Source organism: Cariama cristata, unplaced genomic scaffold (assembly GCF_000690535.1).
Source record: "Cariama cristata isolate BGI_N322 unplaced genomic scaffold, ASM69053v1 scaffold21955, whole genome shotgun sequence".
Taxonomy (NCBI): domain Eukaryota; kingdom Metazoa; phylum Chordata; class Aves; order Cariamiformes; family Cariamidae; genus Cariama; species Cariama cristata.
The window spans coordinates 2642-19758 of record NW_009616071.1 but is presented as its reverse complement, the minus strand read 5'-3'; the positions used below and the strand labels follow the sequence as shown (position 1 = coordinate 19758).

At 43.7% G+C, this 17117-nt stretch overlaps 1 protein-coding gene across 1 annotated transcript in view; it reads right to left on the bottom strand.

Moving 5' to 3' along the window:
• Positions 1–449: 449 nt before the first annotated feature.
• LOC104161572 (band 4.1-like protein 3) overlaps positions 450–17117 on the bottom strand; it is a gene marked incomplete at its 5' end in the record, with an annotated part of 19073 nt that continues 2405 nt past the window's right edge. Inside the window, 11 exons of the mRNA XM_009700060.1 lie at positions 450–1201; positions 2450–2566; positions 2831–2911; positions 4030–4128; positions 4554–4685; positions 5750–6145; positions 6653–6775; positions 9272–9346; positions 11967–12158; positions 12642–12707; positions 12875–12910. Of these exons, the coding sequence (XP_009698362.1) occupies positions 2456–2566; positions 2831–2911; positions 4030–4128; positions 4554–4685; positions 5750–6145; positions 6653–6775; positions 9272–9346; positions 11967–12158; positions 12642–12707; positions 12875–12910 (1311 nt within the window). The remainder of the gene's footprint in view (positions 1202–2449; positions 2567–2830; positions 2912–4029; positions 4129–4553; positions 4686–5749; positions 6146–6652; positions 6776–9271; positions 9347–11966; positions 12159–12641; positions 12708–12874; positions 12911–17117) is intronic.

Below are 17117 nucleotides of genomic sequence, written 5' to 3'. Positions count from 1 at the left end.
AACCCATCTCCTGTGCAGACAAGTAAAACCTGTGCTGTCTTACAAATGTCACTTAACATTTGGAGTACTGAAAAACACCAGGTGCTTTTAGACACAGAACAATACAATTTTGGATGCATTTACCACTTTTATTTCACTATGCAGAAACATACATTCACCATGTGTTGTGATGCAGCTGACAGTGTAATGGACGCTATCCCTTCGGTGGGTGTTACAGCTGGACACTAACGAGTTTTCAGTGGACGTTCTGTACAGGTTAAGGCTTGGCTCTGAACTACAGAGTAAATGCTGACCAGATTCTCAAACAGATTTTTTTTTTTTTCTTTTTTTTTTTCCTCTGAGAACAAAAGGGAAATCAATAGAAAACCATCACGGTTATTTCAGATTAATAATTTTCTAAAGCTGCAAACTAAGTAAAATACAGTTTTGTTTTGTTTTGTTTTTCTCCAAAATAACTACATATAATTTACAAGGTTAGGATCTGTGAAGGGTGACTGGAAGCTGACTCTGAACAACGCCGACAAAAATTGTTAAAGTTAATATACTAAAATCATTACTACCTCGTAAGGTATTCAGTCGGGTATACAAAGCACACTTTGTAAGCATTTAAATATTTCGATAAGAGTAAAGATTCATCATTGTTTATCGGGCAGTAATAAAACCAGATGAAACAAATATAAGATTCAAGTTGTTTACTGAATAAACTGTGTTATTGGCACATCTACTGTGTGGTAAAACATTATACACTGAACCTAGACAGCTTCTAGCATTTTGGGGGTAATCTTCATTTACAATATCCGTAAACAAAAGGTTGGCCACCTAACAAATTTTAATTTGTTTAGACCTCCATAAACTGTGAAAGGCATGGACTGTTTATGTGTTACATGAGATCACTGTTTATATTGTTTATGAACGTGCAGGTATAGCTGAAAACTTAGACATTTTAAGAAAATTAAAAATGCTGCTTTTCTGTAATTTTATTGTTGCTTCATGCAATATTGTTTAACTGCTGCTGATTCAGATTGCTTTCTATGGGAAGGTATCTCTGCCAGTTTCTTTATTAACGGTCAGGATCAATTCTTCTGTACTGAAATTTTCCATAGACAGATACAAGTCAGTCAGGTGGGAACTGAGACTCCGTGTAGGCTCCCGTATTCCTACTGGTGTGCATGTCTGGATTCACAGGCGATCCAGGTTATTCCTGCAGGAAAGAGAACCGAGTTAATTATTTAAAGCAACTCCTCTCTTGCAAATGACATTTTGTCAACTTGTTTGTGTAACAAAAGCGATTTGAAAACGGCATCGTCCCAGTACGAGCAACTTGGCCCAAACCCCAAGTCCACTGATGCCAACGGAAAGAACTGGTGACACCAATAGACTCTGAAGCAAGCCACGCTGCGCTGTCCCTGAAACAATGAGCACAATACCACAAGAATCACAGCTACTCACTCCTCAGGGACTGGTTCCGTCCTCCAAATAAGTCACAGACCCTGAAATTCAGTTTTCTCTAGGGTCTGTATATCCAAAAGCAGGAGAGCAAAACAGCTTCAAAAGGTGCTGTGCATTGTACTCTGTTACTTACACCAAGCGCCAGGGAGTATGTATTGTTTTAAGAATAAAATGCTGCTATCGATTGAAACAAGGCGGACACGCAGCTTTTTTTTCCCCTTCCGCATACAGCATTCGAAGCAATTTGTGCAATGGTGCTGGCATTAACGGCTTTGGCATAGCAGGTTAGTATGCATGACGTGTTTTTGCACACGGAATAAATATAGTAATACGAAGACGTCTGTTTAGCCAGCCACAACTGGAGAGCATGCCTTTACTGAAATAAAACTTGACACAAGAAAAGCTGCATTATCAATTCATCCTGATAAACAACGCTGCTTTAAAACAGAAAATGTTCTTCCAAATACAAGAAAGCCAAGCCATCCAAATACTAACACACTAATTCGCTGGGTTTAAAAGAAAAATCAAAAGCAAGTATCTTTGCAAGTTAGGAATTAAAGCTTAACTTGTAACATATCTGCGTGGGACATTTAAAAAGCTGCTGTAGGTTCTTCCCTTGGCATTTTTAAACAAAATGCACACCTTTAAGAACAAATTACTTTTGTTCTTAAATGACACAAAAGCGGACAACAGATTTTTTTTTTTTACTTCAGAATTAGAACATTAGACTGTATCAAAGCATGGACAATGAGGACTTTCCGAGAGGCAACAAAAGCAAATGAGTCGTTTCTCTTTCTCCAGCTGGCACCATTAAACGAAGACAGACGTTTAGAGCTGAATGTGGTTTACATTCAAACACCAGAACTGAGAACCAGCACAAACGCAACTTGCAAGTGCCAGTGAGAGAAAGCAAAGAGTTAGAGGTGGATTATGGTAGGAAAACAGCATTTGCAACATGCCAGCCCAGTAAATGCCTAGGAAAATCATCTGGTCCTCTTACCTGTGGTCAATCCTCCCCATCTTCTGGTGTGATTTCTGTCTCTTTATGTACCACTACTTTGGTCACTGACATGTCAGGGTGCTGCTCTTTGGCTTCTTTAATTGCCTGAGCCAGCGCCTATCCCAAGGAAACCACAGAAGGGCAAAAACAAAAAGGAGGTGGAACATGCATGATCAGTAGCAAGGTGGAAAGATTCATGAGATATTACACAATTTACAAATGAGGAAAATGACTAAAATATGAAATATACCATCACTGAGTTAACTACTAATCCAGTTTAAATTAAGGCATGCCAGTAGGAATAGCATTTTTTAAAGCAATGTTTAGAAATGTTCTCTTTGGCAGTCTTCAGGGTAGCCTGCAGCAGTTTATAGATTTTACCTGATCATGATCAATATCTGCATCTCCCGTGATGACTATTCGTTTTTCAATTCTTGTCTCTGAGATGCCTCCTTTCACAGTCTAGATGGGAGGGACAAATGCAGGTCAGTCACTTACTGTGAAGAGTGCTGCTACTCATCCAGAGAACGGTCAGCGCGGGAAGCCAGACGCGACCGGACAGAACTGCCTCGAGCAGCACGCACAGAGGGGACAGCCCCGAACGGCACCCAGGGCAGCTCCGAAGTCGGCCTGCTCTGAACGGACGAGGTGACCTCCGCAGCTCCTTCCAACACAGATAATGTCATAATTCTGCTCCGTCTGCACACGTGGCAGGAGAGATGTTTGTGTCCCCAAAATGGCAGGTATTTATGGTAAATTCATCCCGTGAAGAAAAGAATGGACACACAGACACGGCTCACATCAAAACCCAGCTAAGTCCAACTGCAGGCTTCAGAAGGACATACAGGGCAGTACAGCCTTTGTATTGCTCATCTACCGAAGGGTGAATTTCACCGCAGAAAGATGAAATCCTGTCCTCAGTGAACATCGGTAGGAGAGCTGTCACAGCAGCAAGGGGGTTTCTACTGAGGGAGGAACTGTTACTTAAATGCTGTCTCAGAACCTGGAAGACCCAACATCGCTGGTCTGTGCAGCCACAAGCTTTCGGCCTGGCTGTGAGCACGTTCGTTAGGGTACCACCCAGCAACGCGACCCTGGCGTCTGAGCCGACTGAACGTCCTGTTCTGACCACATCCCTCAGATTTACTGTGTGCTTTCAACACCGAGCAGGGATAATAGCTCAGGATTTAAAGGCAGTGCAGTCACGTCAATGGAGCCTCACCCTCAGGCCAATTATTCCTTCCAGGCTACAACCAGATGATGCCGACATGGCTACACTGCTCCCAGTCCCAGACAGCATCTGCAGCTAACTCGAGTGTCTCTGCACAGCAAGCTTTTGTGCTTGCATAGACATACCCTAAGGGTTTGTGACTCTCAGGACTCTTATCAAGTCCTTGGATGATGCATTAATGAAGCCAGCATTGCCAAAGACAGGTGAATGAAGACAGGTACCCAAAACAGACAGGGTTTTGTCCAGAGAGTATAAGCACGTGTCTGCGTTTTACAATAAGTAATAGAATTGAAGTTAAGAAAACATACACCCTTGGGGAAAAAAAAACTCCCTGTTTCCGAGGACTCACTTTGGTGATATGTGTAGTGGTTGTAGTACTGGTGGTTTCAGACGTGATAGTTTGTGCACTCATCAACACACCCAGCTCTGAGTCAGCACCACAATCCACCTAGGGAACCCAAAGAGAAAGACCAGTCACCAAAAACATGCTCCTGAGCACAGGGAGGCAAGGACTGGACTGGCTGAACTTCCCGATTTCTACAATTCTTCATAAAGTGAGTATCTAATGGTAGAGAAATAACGGCTATTAGGGCGATCACGTGTCAGGATTTCTCTCTGCATCTGGCGACTCCCGATGAGAAGCTGGGACTCTGAAATCTGTAGCTTCATCAATGTTCTCAACAGGCCCTACACCAGGACAGCAGAGTCACCCTCAGGCAAGCTATTCCTGTGTACGTCCTCCTCATGCTAATATTTCATGCTTGAACAACCTCGAACAGTTTACACTAAGGCATACACTTAAAGACGGGTGAAGAAACATGGGTTCCCTAAGGACATGTTAAATTAGACCCTGGCTTTTGCAGAATTGCTTACCTGAGAAGACTCATACGTAATGGTTTTTGTTTCTGTATGGACTACTGGCACTTCCTTTGTTGAAATTTCAAGGTTTTCCCCACCAGCAGGAACAGTACTGAAACTGATAGTCTCAGTCTTCACAACTGGCGACTGCGTGAACAAAAAAAAAGGAATTGGAACATTTAGCAAAGCTTATGGATTTCTCAGAACATTTTTTTTTTTTTGCTTGGGAAAAGGAGGGGGAGCAACTAAAAAGTGCTCTGCAGTTAACAAAAAAAAGAGAAAATTCTCTTCATTACCGTGGTACATACATGTATATCATGCTGGCAACATTCAGCACTATCCTGGATTTCACAAAAACAAACTTCAGAAAAGACCCAAACACTACAAAAGGCCATGGGCACAACCTGAAACCCAGGAGGTTCCCTCTGAACATCAGGAAACACTTTTTCACTGTGCGGGTGACCGAGCACTGGCCCAGGTTCCCCAGGGAGGCTGTGGAGTCTCCATCCTTGGAGATACTCAAAAGCTGCCTGGACACGGTCCTGGGCAACCAGCTCTGGGTGGCCCTGCCTGAGCAGGGGGGTTGGAGCTGGTGACCTCCAGAGGTCCCTGCCAGCCTCAGCCACTCTGGGATCTTGTGATTCTACATTTTCTTAAAATATCAAGAGAACGAATCCTGTCCAGGCTTAGTCTTCCATTCAGCTCTCAGAAAAGAAGAGCAAGAACAAATTTTTTGTAACTCCTCTGCAAAACAGTTCTTGAAATTCTGCTAATGGGGCTAAGACAAGGAACCCGGGTTGTTTAAGACACAGTATGTTTATTTACAATTGTACCAAGCATGGAAAAACCAATGTATTTTCTGGCTTTGAGGACACATGAACTTTGGCAATCTTGATGGACCTCCCCAAAGAGAATGCCAGCTGAATTCTTGTTATCCATTGCATAAAATGCCACCGAATTAGGTATTTCTCTGTAGCATGAAAAGTGCTTTTAGGTAAAACATGCATGGCATGTGGCCAGTGATGGAAGCCAGCAACAAGCCTCGCAGGTGCCAGGCAAGGAGGAAGTAAGAGGAGAAACAAACTGCCTGCTGTGAAGACGCAATCACACGAGCTTGGTACGCTTTACTTCCCATGACAGGAATTAACTTGGTCCGCTACGGCCTACATTCGCATTTCAGCACAGACGTGACCGATTTAATGACAAGTTACCTCAAAATGAGGTTTTCTTTCCAACGACTCTGAAGGGTGGACGGTGGTACTGTGCCCCTCCGCTTGCTTGCAGGAAGCGGCGGCAGCAGCGGCTCCTGCCTGTTTGCTCAGGGCTTTCCCAGCCTCCTCCCGTTCATCCTCCGCGCTCCCCGTAGTCCCAGCAGAGCCCTCCTTCCCTTTCACACCAGCAGCCACCGCCGGTGCTGCCGCAGCCTGGGCATCCAGCGCAAGTCCGGCCACTTTAGCAGGATCCCCGCTTGCACGCACATCCATCCCACGTCTCTCCTCAATCACGACAGTCTCCTGGACAATCTTCTTCACTGTATCCTGTTGCGGCTGAACTGCTTCCTTCATTTCACTCGAAGTTATCTCCTGAGATGTCGTCGTGTCTATTCTCTGCAGGGAAGGAGAAGAAAAAAAAAACCCACCCCTCAGCGTCAGAAGCAGACAACACTACTTGCAAGAGCTCGTCGACTTAGTGTACTGTGAGTATAAATAAAAAAATGGGTATTACATTTTGCCAATTTATCTCTCTCACGTTGCATGGATTTTCATTCTCATGACGTTATCAGAACAGCAGAAATGAAAAACAAAGCAAGAATCTCAATTTTTAAAAGTGAAGAGAAATGTCACAGTGTTGATATTTTTGCGTGAGTTTTATAAAGGCAAAATACAGCACCCTGCACAATGACCAAAATAAAGTGAAATGAGAGAAAACCTGGGGTTTTTTGTTTTCCTTTTCTTTTCAGTGAAGTTTCTATTGTGGTCTATTGTAACAAAGGGAAAGGCACACAAATACATGCGTCAGTCATACAGGTTCCAAGTTATGCATAAAAACAGGAAACAAAAGCAAAAGTAGTTGGCGTGCGGTTATAACGGTGATGGAGGGAATCAAACGGCCACCTGCGCCCAGCTATGCGAAGTAGAAGTGACCCCTCCTATGAACTCAGTCGGTTTTCTGGCAGACTCTATTAAACTGAAGATATCTGAACCGTCCAAGGTTTTTTCACTGGTGAACTGTTTAGTCTAAATAGACAAAGAAATGTAGAGTCATACACAGAAGAAAGGCAGACCCACATGCACAGACGTATTAATTGCCAAAACTGGAGGTAGAGACGGAGGAAAGGGAGAGAAGGTTGCGGGGGCACAGAGAGGTCGGAAACAGGAAAAGAATGGGAAAATAAATCAGAGCAAATTCATAATGGCTGTAGTAAGCAATAGTTACAAAGCATAGTTGTTAGCGTTGGCATTTTGCTGGTTCAAGCAAACCTTTTTTTTTTTTTTTTCCCTTTTATTAACAAGCCACAGCAGCAATACTACATTTCAGTAACATGGATGTTTAAATAAACCAGAAAGGTTGAAAGCCTTATATAATGTCTGCTTCAGACCGTGGGACGGATTCAAAGTATGAGGGGGAAAAAAATAAGCTGGGTTGGCTGCTGTCAACATAAAGCCAGGCAGCAAGAGAACCGAAAGGTAGGGTGGTGTGAGGGGATTGCCTAAAAGAGGTCATGCTTTGATCTTTAAACCGTGGCATGAAGTCAAAGCCACTTGTTACCACCACTTTTGACGCGGACGACTCGGTAACATAGTGAGCAGTAGCGATGGTAAGTGGCTGTTCTCTGGAGTATCTCCACTCAGACAGGCTCTCATCTCTCCGGGCAAACGCCCCGGCTCTTACAGCTTCACCGCCAAGGTGTTTCTCTGCTTCGCTTCCCAGGGTACCACGTAACTGCAACTCCTGGTCCACCTTCAGCGCCTTTTTCAAACTCTCCTCTTCAGGGCTTTGCAAGTGGGATTCTGCTTCCTTTATGGGTGTCAGAGAGTCGGACAGCTTTCTTTTCGTGCTCGGCACATCGGATCCCCGCCTGGCTTTCTCTTCAGTCACAGGCTGAAGGATTTCATACTTGCCCACTGCTGGAATGATTTTCACAGATTCTTGCACTTCCCTTTCCATTTTTTGCAAAGCTTCTACTGAAGGCTCTACTGCTTTCTCGCCCTCTTTAGCTTTGCTTGTCATGGTTACAATTTTCCCAGATACGGTATCATAGGACTTTCCTAGGGTGAACATTTTCTGCTTATTCTCCTCTTTGGATTGTATTTCACTTTCCAAGTCCTCAAAGCTCTGCATTAGAACGGTACTGGATTTTAATATCTCAGGTGGAAAGGCAGTTTTACTGCTCACAGTCACTACTTTGTATGCCAGATTTTTTTTCGATTCACCATCAACTACCTCAGAGGGTATTTTGTCTATAATAACCCAATCCTCAGTGCCCTATATTTGAGATATAAAAGCTAAATTAGAATACCTAAAGGTTTATCTGTACTTCAGGAGCACTAAAGTATGAAGACTTTTAAGAAATCAATGCTGCCTCTTCTGAAAGCATATAGTAACTTTTACCACTGTACCTCTTAGAGCAGTTATCAAACAAAACCAGAATCACCTTAGGCAAAGTACGATTTCTCTGCATATTCCCTCCCCTTAGAGGTCCATGTAACATGGACACAAAAAATTACTTTTGCCACACCATTTCTGTATTCATCTGAAGCAGAATAGCATTTTAGCACATTATTTAAAATGACGATTGGAATCATCTTGAGGTTAAAAATCATATCTCACCATGGTTCACAATGCTACAGTCAAAACCAAGTTACAAAAATAGGGCAAATAAGCCCATTCAGCTGCTCCCCAGCTGTCACAAACCCACTGTTGAAGAGGTTTTAGAACAGTATGCATTTGTACGTAGCTGCAGCCAGCACTGAATTTCCTTGTTTTCATTAGAATAACATTAACCCCTTCAGGATTGTTTCAGGGGAGCAGTACAACACCGCAAATGCCCTACCATTACAGATTCCGAATGGAACTGCTGCAGCCACTTCTCCTTAGGCAAATACACTACGCAATTTGCTTTGACTATGCAATCAGCATCCAGTTATTTGACCTTAAGACCGTAACTTCTGTATTTAACTAAGCAAATGTGGAAGTTTAAAATTGAATGAATTAAAAATAACCTCTAGGGATGATGGGATACTTTTCTGGATAATGATTTGATGAGAAGTAACCAAAGTGCCAGCAGATTCTCCTTCCTGCAGCTTCTTCTCTATCACACTTGGCTAATAGAAAAACCAATAAGAATACAAAGTTCACCATCACTCAGCATAATCTGAATTCACTGGACAGTGTAAAGGAAATTCATTCTAATGACAGAAGTGCCCCATTCACCGTAACGTTCTCAGTGAGGCTTATGCTGGCAACGCATGCACAACTGCAGACAACATCCACAAACAGCACCGTGCAAGGAGATTTCTAACTAGCAGAGAACGCAGTCTCTATTAGGAAGCTGTAAGCTCTGGAGGGGACTCATTCCTCAGAATTTGGCCCCCAGATTACGTGTCTCTCGGGAAATGATGAAATAATACTTAAAAAAAAAGGGAGGGGGGGCTTGGAAAGGAAAAAAGATAATAAAATAATAAATCATTGCCAGCCTGACCGCATTTCAAAAAAGTATTATTTGTTTTTACCTGCAATTCAAGGAATGTAGTACCTCCTTTCTGCAAAAATATGAGTTTTTCTGATTTTTCTCTTTCTTCTTTGGTCTAATGTCAGGGGAATAAATGATTTTAGTAAATGGAGGGTATAAAGTCCACTGTACTTTACAATAGCTCATCATATTTCTCTACTCTACAAATTATTAATTGCACGGTAAATTAGGAATCAGAATTAAACAGAATAATTTTACAGCAGAGAGGTTTCCAATAAGAAGCAAAACCAGTGTCTCTCTGTGACGAACACCAAGCAGACACGAGCATACCATTTGCATAGCACGAAAACCACTAAACTGAGTAACACCCGGGTGGGGATGCACGGTGTCCATCTCGTATTGTTCAGGTAACCGCGTCTGGTGCCAACGTACGCGGCTGCCCTCGACAGCGGAGAACGGGCCCCTCCACCTGCGCCCTGGCCTTCGCTCTCTCCGGAGCCTGGAGCCCTCCCCGCTGAGGTAGGGGGGCTCCCGGCAAAGCCGGCACCTCTCCTTTCCTCCCTACAGGCACGAGAGGTCTCCCAGCCTTCCCTCTGCAGGAACCTAACCATCACCGCACCGTTGCTGAAGCGTGACACCAAAACCCTACCTGCTTTTATCCCACCAGTGCCCCCCCGATGCTGCAAGAACACGAAGAGTATCTCTGCAACTTGACCAACTGGGAAAGTTTCAAATGTTGGCAAGAGTCGGTTCCCTAAGCCCTCGGAGCCCAGCTTCTGGGCTGGCCCCCTTTGTCATTTGACCGGAGCAAGCAAGCCCCCACAGAGAAAAGCCGGTTTCTTGCCAAACCCTTTCTACTCACTTGAACGGCTCGCGTCCTCGTTGGACATGCCAACGGGAGTACTCTGACTGGCATGATAAAAGGGTACTCTTTAAAACACGTGTACTCCCTGTACACTCAAGAAGGTCGGTAGGCATTTAAAGATACAAAACTAGAAACTAGTGAGAAAAAGGGAGAGACGGCTCATCTCCCTGACTGCAATGAGTTGCGTAACTTCTTTATTTCTCAAGTGCTGGTTTAATCCAGTCCAGGTCAGATTAAACATTGTCAAGGAGTGTGTTAATATGCCAGCTTTCATGTTCTGCTGCTATCTGGCCACCATCACGGCAGAGATTTAAAACTGTATTTTTCCTAATGAAAGTAAACCAAAGTATTTCCCCTATTATGTTAAGAAACCAACTGGTGATTAGACAGCCTTAAAGGTGCCAAATGCTCAAAGCGCACATTTTGAAAAGGTGTATTTTCCCTTCTGTTTTTGTTTTATCCTATTAAAGAGCTACAGGTAACAGCACTGAACACATTTTAAAAGTGGATATGCTAAGTTAAACATGTAACTTCTTCAACTAGAAGAAGCCACTACGTAATGCAGCTCTACGTGCTCTCTGTCCTGGCTGCCTCCGCATTTCTTAGTAGACATCAAGGTGCTGATTTTCACCTGTGCACGGCTTCAGCTTTTTTCTGAAAAATTCCTCTCTCAGCAGGACATGTGAACTGCAACCATCCCTCGTAGCAGGACACCAAAAGGATGGTCAGGTGTTATCTACAGCAGGGGTCCCTTAGGGCCACACGTCACCGCAGAGTTAGGCCCTGATAACTCAAAGCCACTCACATTTTTCCACAGAAACACCTTCATTTGGATGAGACTCTGCGGGACAGCTGTGGTTTACTTAGATGCATGCAAGACACAGTAACTGGACATTGCAAGTCTTTTTCTTCCAGTAAGAGAAGAGATGGCAGATACGGATAACTCTTGCCCTTTTCCTTTCCAAATCCATGGTTAAATTCGGATGCGTTTCCTCAGGGTGAAGCTGACATAACTATGTAATGCTTTGCTGCTGCTTCTGTGTTTTAACTAAAAATTGTTATTAAATTTCTAAAGTAATAAACTTTCTAAATTTCTAAAGTAATAAACTTTTTTAAACCAAGACTCTCTGCCTTTTTTTCAGGATCTATGTATTTTACAGCAACGTGAATGTTACATTGTTACCTCTACATCTCCTTATTTACCCACTAACTTAATAAAAGGCAGCTCTATAATTGGCAAGTTTCTTGCAGACACTTCAAGACCGCACAGTGAGCAAGATCTTTTCACGCATGCACACTGCATGAAAATGCACACGCTTAGCAATCTGCATCGGGTCTTCAACGAGACGGTATCCAGCAGACTGCAGCAACTATCGTAATTCCCTTATGGAACTGGCCAAGCAGGTCTAATTATCATCATTATTTCTTCCTCATCTTCAAAGACTGAGAGAGTCTGCCCTTTGCTCTGTATTTTCTTGTCGAGCTTGCTACCGCAGCCCCATCCATCCCGCTACACTGCTGCTCCCAACCAGTCACCATTATTTAAATTTTCTCTCCATCACCTTCACGGTTTCTTTCATGCATGGCTGGACTCCCTCAAGCTCACCGATCCTGTAATGAAGCCTGCGTTTCGCACCCTCAGAGAGACCCAATTCTGCCACGTGGCTTCCAGTGAATTTCACGCTGTAAATACATATAGAAAAGGTATCTGCTTCTCCTTGCATCTTTGCTGCTAGAGCCTGAGTCCCCAAAAAAGGGAGCACGGGCAAGCGGGGAATGGCCTCTAACTACGGTCCCTAATCTACTGAGAGCTATTGTAAGTGAAACGGAACAGACAAATAGGTAAGGAAGCCTTTCAGCTCCCGCTGACCTCTTCAGGCACTAGTGGTTCGATCATAGGAGCATCCTCCTGCCTTGCTGCAAGCCGAACGGGAGATGTGGAAAGCCTCTTCTCCCACTCGTTAGACACAGCCGTTTCTGTGGAGGTTTCCAAGAAGGTGCGTTTCAGCTCGCTTATATTGGTCTGATGTTTCATGAGATCTTCCTGGGTTTTGTCTAGGTCCTGGACAGTTTTAAAAGAACAGAGCAGTTTGTAATACATCCTGAGCCAACCCAACTTTAGAGCCAAAACACACAACTTGGTTAGTGAAGAGGGAAGTAACATCTCAGGGAGCCGGGGAGCACAGCACTAACACAACACTCTGTGAAAATGTGGCATTTTGAAAGATAACAGCATAGCATATCTCGTACAAGTGAGTATAAATACACTCTTAAAGAGCTTATCCGTATCGCTATAATATATACACCTGATAAAGAGGCTTCACACAAACATACATATGCGCGTGGATGCACACATATATACGCGCACATATATATCTGTATTTATAGTACAAGTTAGAGGAGTTCTCATAATCTGAGAAAAAAAATGTATTGAATTTATTAGCAGGTGGGAATACACAGTTCATGCATCATAGTGCAGATTCACAGTTTACCACTAAAACTAACACACATGTACGTACATGCACTGGTATATACCAATACCAACCTCTAACATAAGATTACTATGTTTGACATACACATTTTCACCCTGTATTCGCTTAATCAGACTATTCTGAAAGAAGTGAAAAAGAAAGGGAAAGGTAAGGGACACAGTATTGAAAGGATACAAAATGCTGTTTCTACACATTTCTTCACAGAGACCCGACAATAACATGCTGAGAGAGGTGAACACCTCCAACATGGGTACTTGCGCAACGTCTATGCCTTTCGTTTCTGTACCTGTGCCTTTAGATCTCCGTCCTCCTCTTGATCCGACTGCCAGCATGAGAAAGATTAGAAAACACCACCTTACCCACTCGTACGAGCAAAGGCTTTACAAAAGTTGGCGAGAGGAACACACTAGGTTAAAATCCCATTTTCTCTATGTTAAGGGCTTAAGGAGAAGGAGCAGACACACTGGGTGGCTTTGCACGGTTCTCCTAACTCAGAGCAACCCTCTCTTTTCAAATGTGTTATTTGTGAACGAAGGAGTATTACATGTTTTCCTCTTATAAATACTGGTGCACTCCACGTTCACAGATCTCTATTTAGGGAGCAGCAGCTGGACCTTCTCACCGAGATTGCAGCTGGTTTAGGACTGAATGGCAAGAGCAAATTCTTCGCAAGTCCATAATCCCAGATTTTAAACATACACCACCTCCTAGGCTGCAGACAGAGCTTTGCATTAACCCACCACGGGTAAACAACCTGCGACACCTTCTACAGAATGAAGTACATTTTATTTGCTTAAGATGCTATGTCCCTAATCTCAGTCCCTCTCTGTATTTATATGATTTATTTCATATTTAGCCTGTATCTGTTCTTTCAGGCCCTATCTGCAATGGTGGTCTTCTGGAACGGCACACCCATCCGACTGACTGCAGCTCACGTTTTCCAAAGCAACACAAGGACTGCCCAAGGAGCCCTCTCCGAGGGCTGGATTTTCAGACGGCAAGCAGACCACGCGTTTTGCAAATCAGGTGTCCGTAAGGAAAACTGAGGTTCACAAAATCTTCTCCCCTAAAAGAAAGATGGCAGCTAGGGACATTATCATGCGTTTCTGAATAATAAACTGAACATTTTAACTGGCAGGGGTTTAGGATGATGGTTTACTTTCTGGAGGGCTCACGGCCTGAAGCTATAAAGTGCAAGAGGCACTTCAAAGCGTTTGGTACTCCTGACTCGTCTCAACAGACTTCACGTTGTTGCTCTGTTCTGATTCTTTTAACGCTTGTGCCACTATTTTATTGTTATTTTTTCGTATAGTCCTAATTAGTCAAACGATCCATGGGAAAAAATCTGTTGATTACTTTATAACTTGGTTCAAATCCATTCTATTTACAGTCAAGGCTGAATTGCCCTGACGTGTCACACAGAGAATTTTTCCTTGATGATAATTTTAACAGTCTGAAATATTAACGAGACCCTACTGAAAACCTACAGTAGTGTTTGTGGTAAGACTCTGTCTCCTACCAGATGTCAGACCAAATTCAGCTCATGTTTGCAGCTGCAACCACATTAATTATGAAAGCATTATATGCACTTCACCGGAATCACAGAGGGCTGAATCTGCCTGCATAGTCTACATACCATGTGGTGGGTATGAGGCTTCTCAGTGCAAAGAAAATATAATTTTTTTTTTTTTTTTACGTTCCTCCTCTGAAGACAATACTTGGACTGCTGGTGGCAATATGTGAAGATGATACGTGAAATTACATTCAAGAAAAACCTTAGATATTTATAATGTGGAAATACCTTTATCCAGAAAATCTGAAAACTGCTTTTTACTGTCTTTCCCCCCCCTCTCTCTGGCACAGGCTGCAGACGACAAGAGCAAACAAGCAAACAGAAAAACGCAGGGCGCAGTGGGGCTGGCAGGACCGCCCAGGCGGGCGGCGTTGGGGTAGGTGGCAGTGCCAGTGCCATCGCCACCACCCCGGCACGGGGGCCTCACCGTTTCCAAACCAAACACAGAAATAAGAGGAACCCGTAGGGAGCACCGCAAACTCAACTCCCCGCCAGCAAAGCTCTCGCCCGTGCACACACACACACACACGCACACCCACGCGTGCGCAGAGGGGGTCCTGCCCCGCCGCAGCAGACATGCGGTGTTGCCCTTATGCCCGGCCGGGAAGGGACGAGGCACAACGCTCTCCCCTGCCGTAACTGGGCACCGGCGACTGTACAAACCTCGGTGGCAGTGGTCTCACCGTCAGCCGCAGTATCCGTCCGCTCACTGTCAGTCTATTTGGTTAGACAAGTACCCGGGTCCCGAGAGGAAGGCAGGAATAAAGAATAAACCCAGCTCATCAGTACAGGCGGCTCAAACGGGGAACTGTTACATTCAACATCCCTGCGAACTGCATTAGCATTGCTTTTCAAACCACGCACAAGTCAAAGAAGCAAAATAAAAATGCCATATTAGTAAACAGAACAGACTCAGAGGAAGACTCGAGGCGTACTGTACACAGTATATGGCTTTACTGGAACAAATTTATAAGCCAAACAAAACATTACTGGAAAAGTGTTATCTGAAGAGCAGATTATTTTTTTTTTTTCTTAAGAAAGCCAGGTGGCTTTAAAAAAAACTGGGGAGGGGGGGGGAAGCTAATATTTTCTACAACAAACTTTTCCTCCCGTAATTTTTTTTTTTTAAAGAAAATATTTTTTCAAATTTTTCTTCTAGCCAATATAGATTAATGTGGTGGTTGACTTTTTCTCTGGAGGGGAAAAAATAATTAAACCCCCCCAAAAAGGCTACTTTAACCGTCACCTGACTTTCAGCCCCTCATTTGTACAGAAGCTGTTCTTGTCTCCACATTTACACACCGTGAGGCTGTCTGCATTACCAAGGAGCTGAAAGAACCCTACCCCCAGCCCAACTACTGTCTGTCTGGGGAGGCACGGGCGGGCTCAGATCCCACCCGGTTCCAATAAAGAGCAGCTGATATTGTTCCCGATAGTAAAGAGAAAGAAAATTGCCATTAGAAGAATCAAAAGTACTTTTCATTCCATGTAAGAATATGGATGAAAGCAGGAGAAAAATAAAAGTAAATCCCGCCTGCCCCCCACCCCCCCCAAAAAAAACCCAACCCACTTAGTAGGTAGTGATAACAATGAAACAAAGCACAGCATTGCACAGACTGATCTACCCCTGCTTCGCTCAACACCGTGCCTAACGTTTCAGTGGAGAAGGCAAGTGTCGAGATTCAATAAACAGGAGAGTCGAGTGTAGGCTACTGCAGGCTGAGAAGAGAGTTCAAGTGACTACTGTTGATGTAATGCAAGCTTCTGGAAAACTAGGAAGTAAAGAGAGTGCTCCCAGGTTGGCACATCCAAGTTGCTTTAATATCACTGAAAGCTCTGGTTTTGAATAGTGGTTTTCTGTGGTCCTCAGATAACCTAAAGTAGCCCAGGCAGGTAATTTAAAGCTCGGACAACACATCTCATCCCCAAATCACACCAGTATGAAACCAGAGAAAAAAGCAACCTACTGGTGGAGGGAGTATCAGTCTTAACTTTGAATTTCCTATCTTCTGTCATTTTCTGACAACTCCAATGTTTCATAAAACTGCTTCCTTTGGTATTTTTTCATTGCTTTGTTTTCTATCATTCCTTCCTTTGAATAATTTGTATTGCTCCTATGAGAGGCAGAAGAATAAGCAGGCATTTTGCACTATTCGGTAAGCGCATGAATGCAAGTTACATACGATTTTTCAAGCAATAACCACTCACTAGACAGACCGCTTTTATTTTCACATGAAACTGTAATGCCAAAATAGTCTACCTAGCCGGTCAAATTGCTTTCACTAAAGTGCCAGAAAATTGTTTCTGTATTAGTGAAGGATCTCACATCGTTGTAATACTATAAGCAATTGTAAAGGTATGGCAATTTAAAAAAAAAATAAAAAAATCTACGCATTGTCACTCCTATTGACAAAAAAAAACCAAAAACAAAAAGGAGGAATTAATGAATCTAGGCTTTTAAAAGGACTTAAAAGATTTGTGTCAAGGCACCGTAACACGTGCGTCTGGCACATAGGGTTCACTTAAGAACCTGAAGTTGGGAACGTTAGAGAAAAGTCAACAGAAATACTGGCTGCTAAGGTACAAACACGGCGGGGAAGGAGCTCTGAGGGGGGAGGCTCTGTCTCTGCCCGGCGCTGCTGGGGGGAGAACAGGGCGCAGCAAGGCAGGAGATGGGTTCAGGATACTGGCTGTAGCCTTCCGCATCACTGTGTGCCATCTTTTGGGAACTAGGGGGAAAAAAAAATAAAGGTTTCCATTTCTTTTATCATAACAGCAATGAAATCCTAAATCAGGCATAAAATTTGCTTTACTGCAACAGAGATGTCTGCTAATCAGCCGATCAACAGCCGTGGAGTGGCAGTCAGTGTTACCGAGGTACTTGAAGTAACGATCTGGGGTGACCACAGAGTGGGGAACGGCGAATTACGGCCGAGCAAGGCAGGGCTCCCCCGGA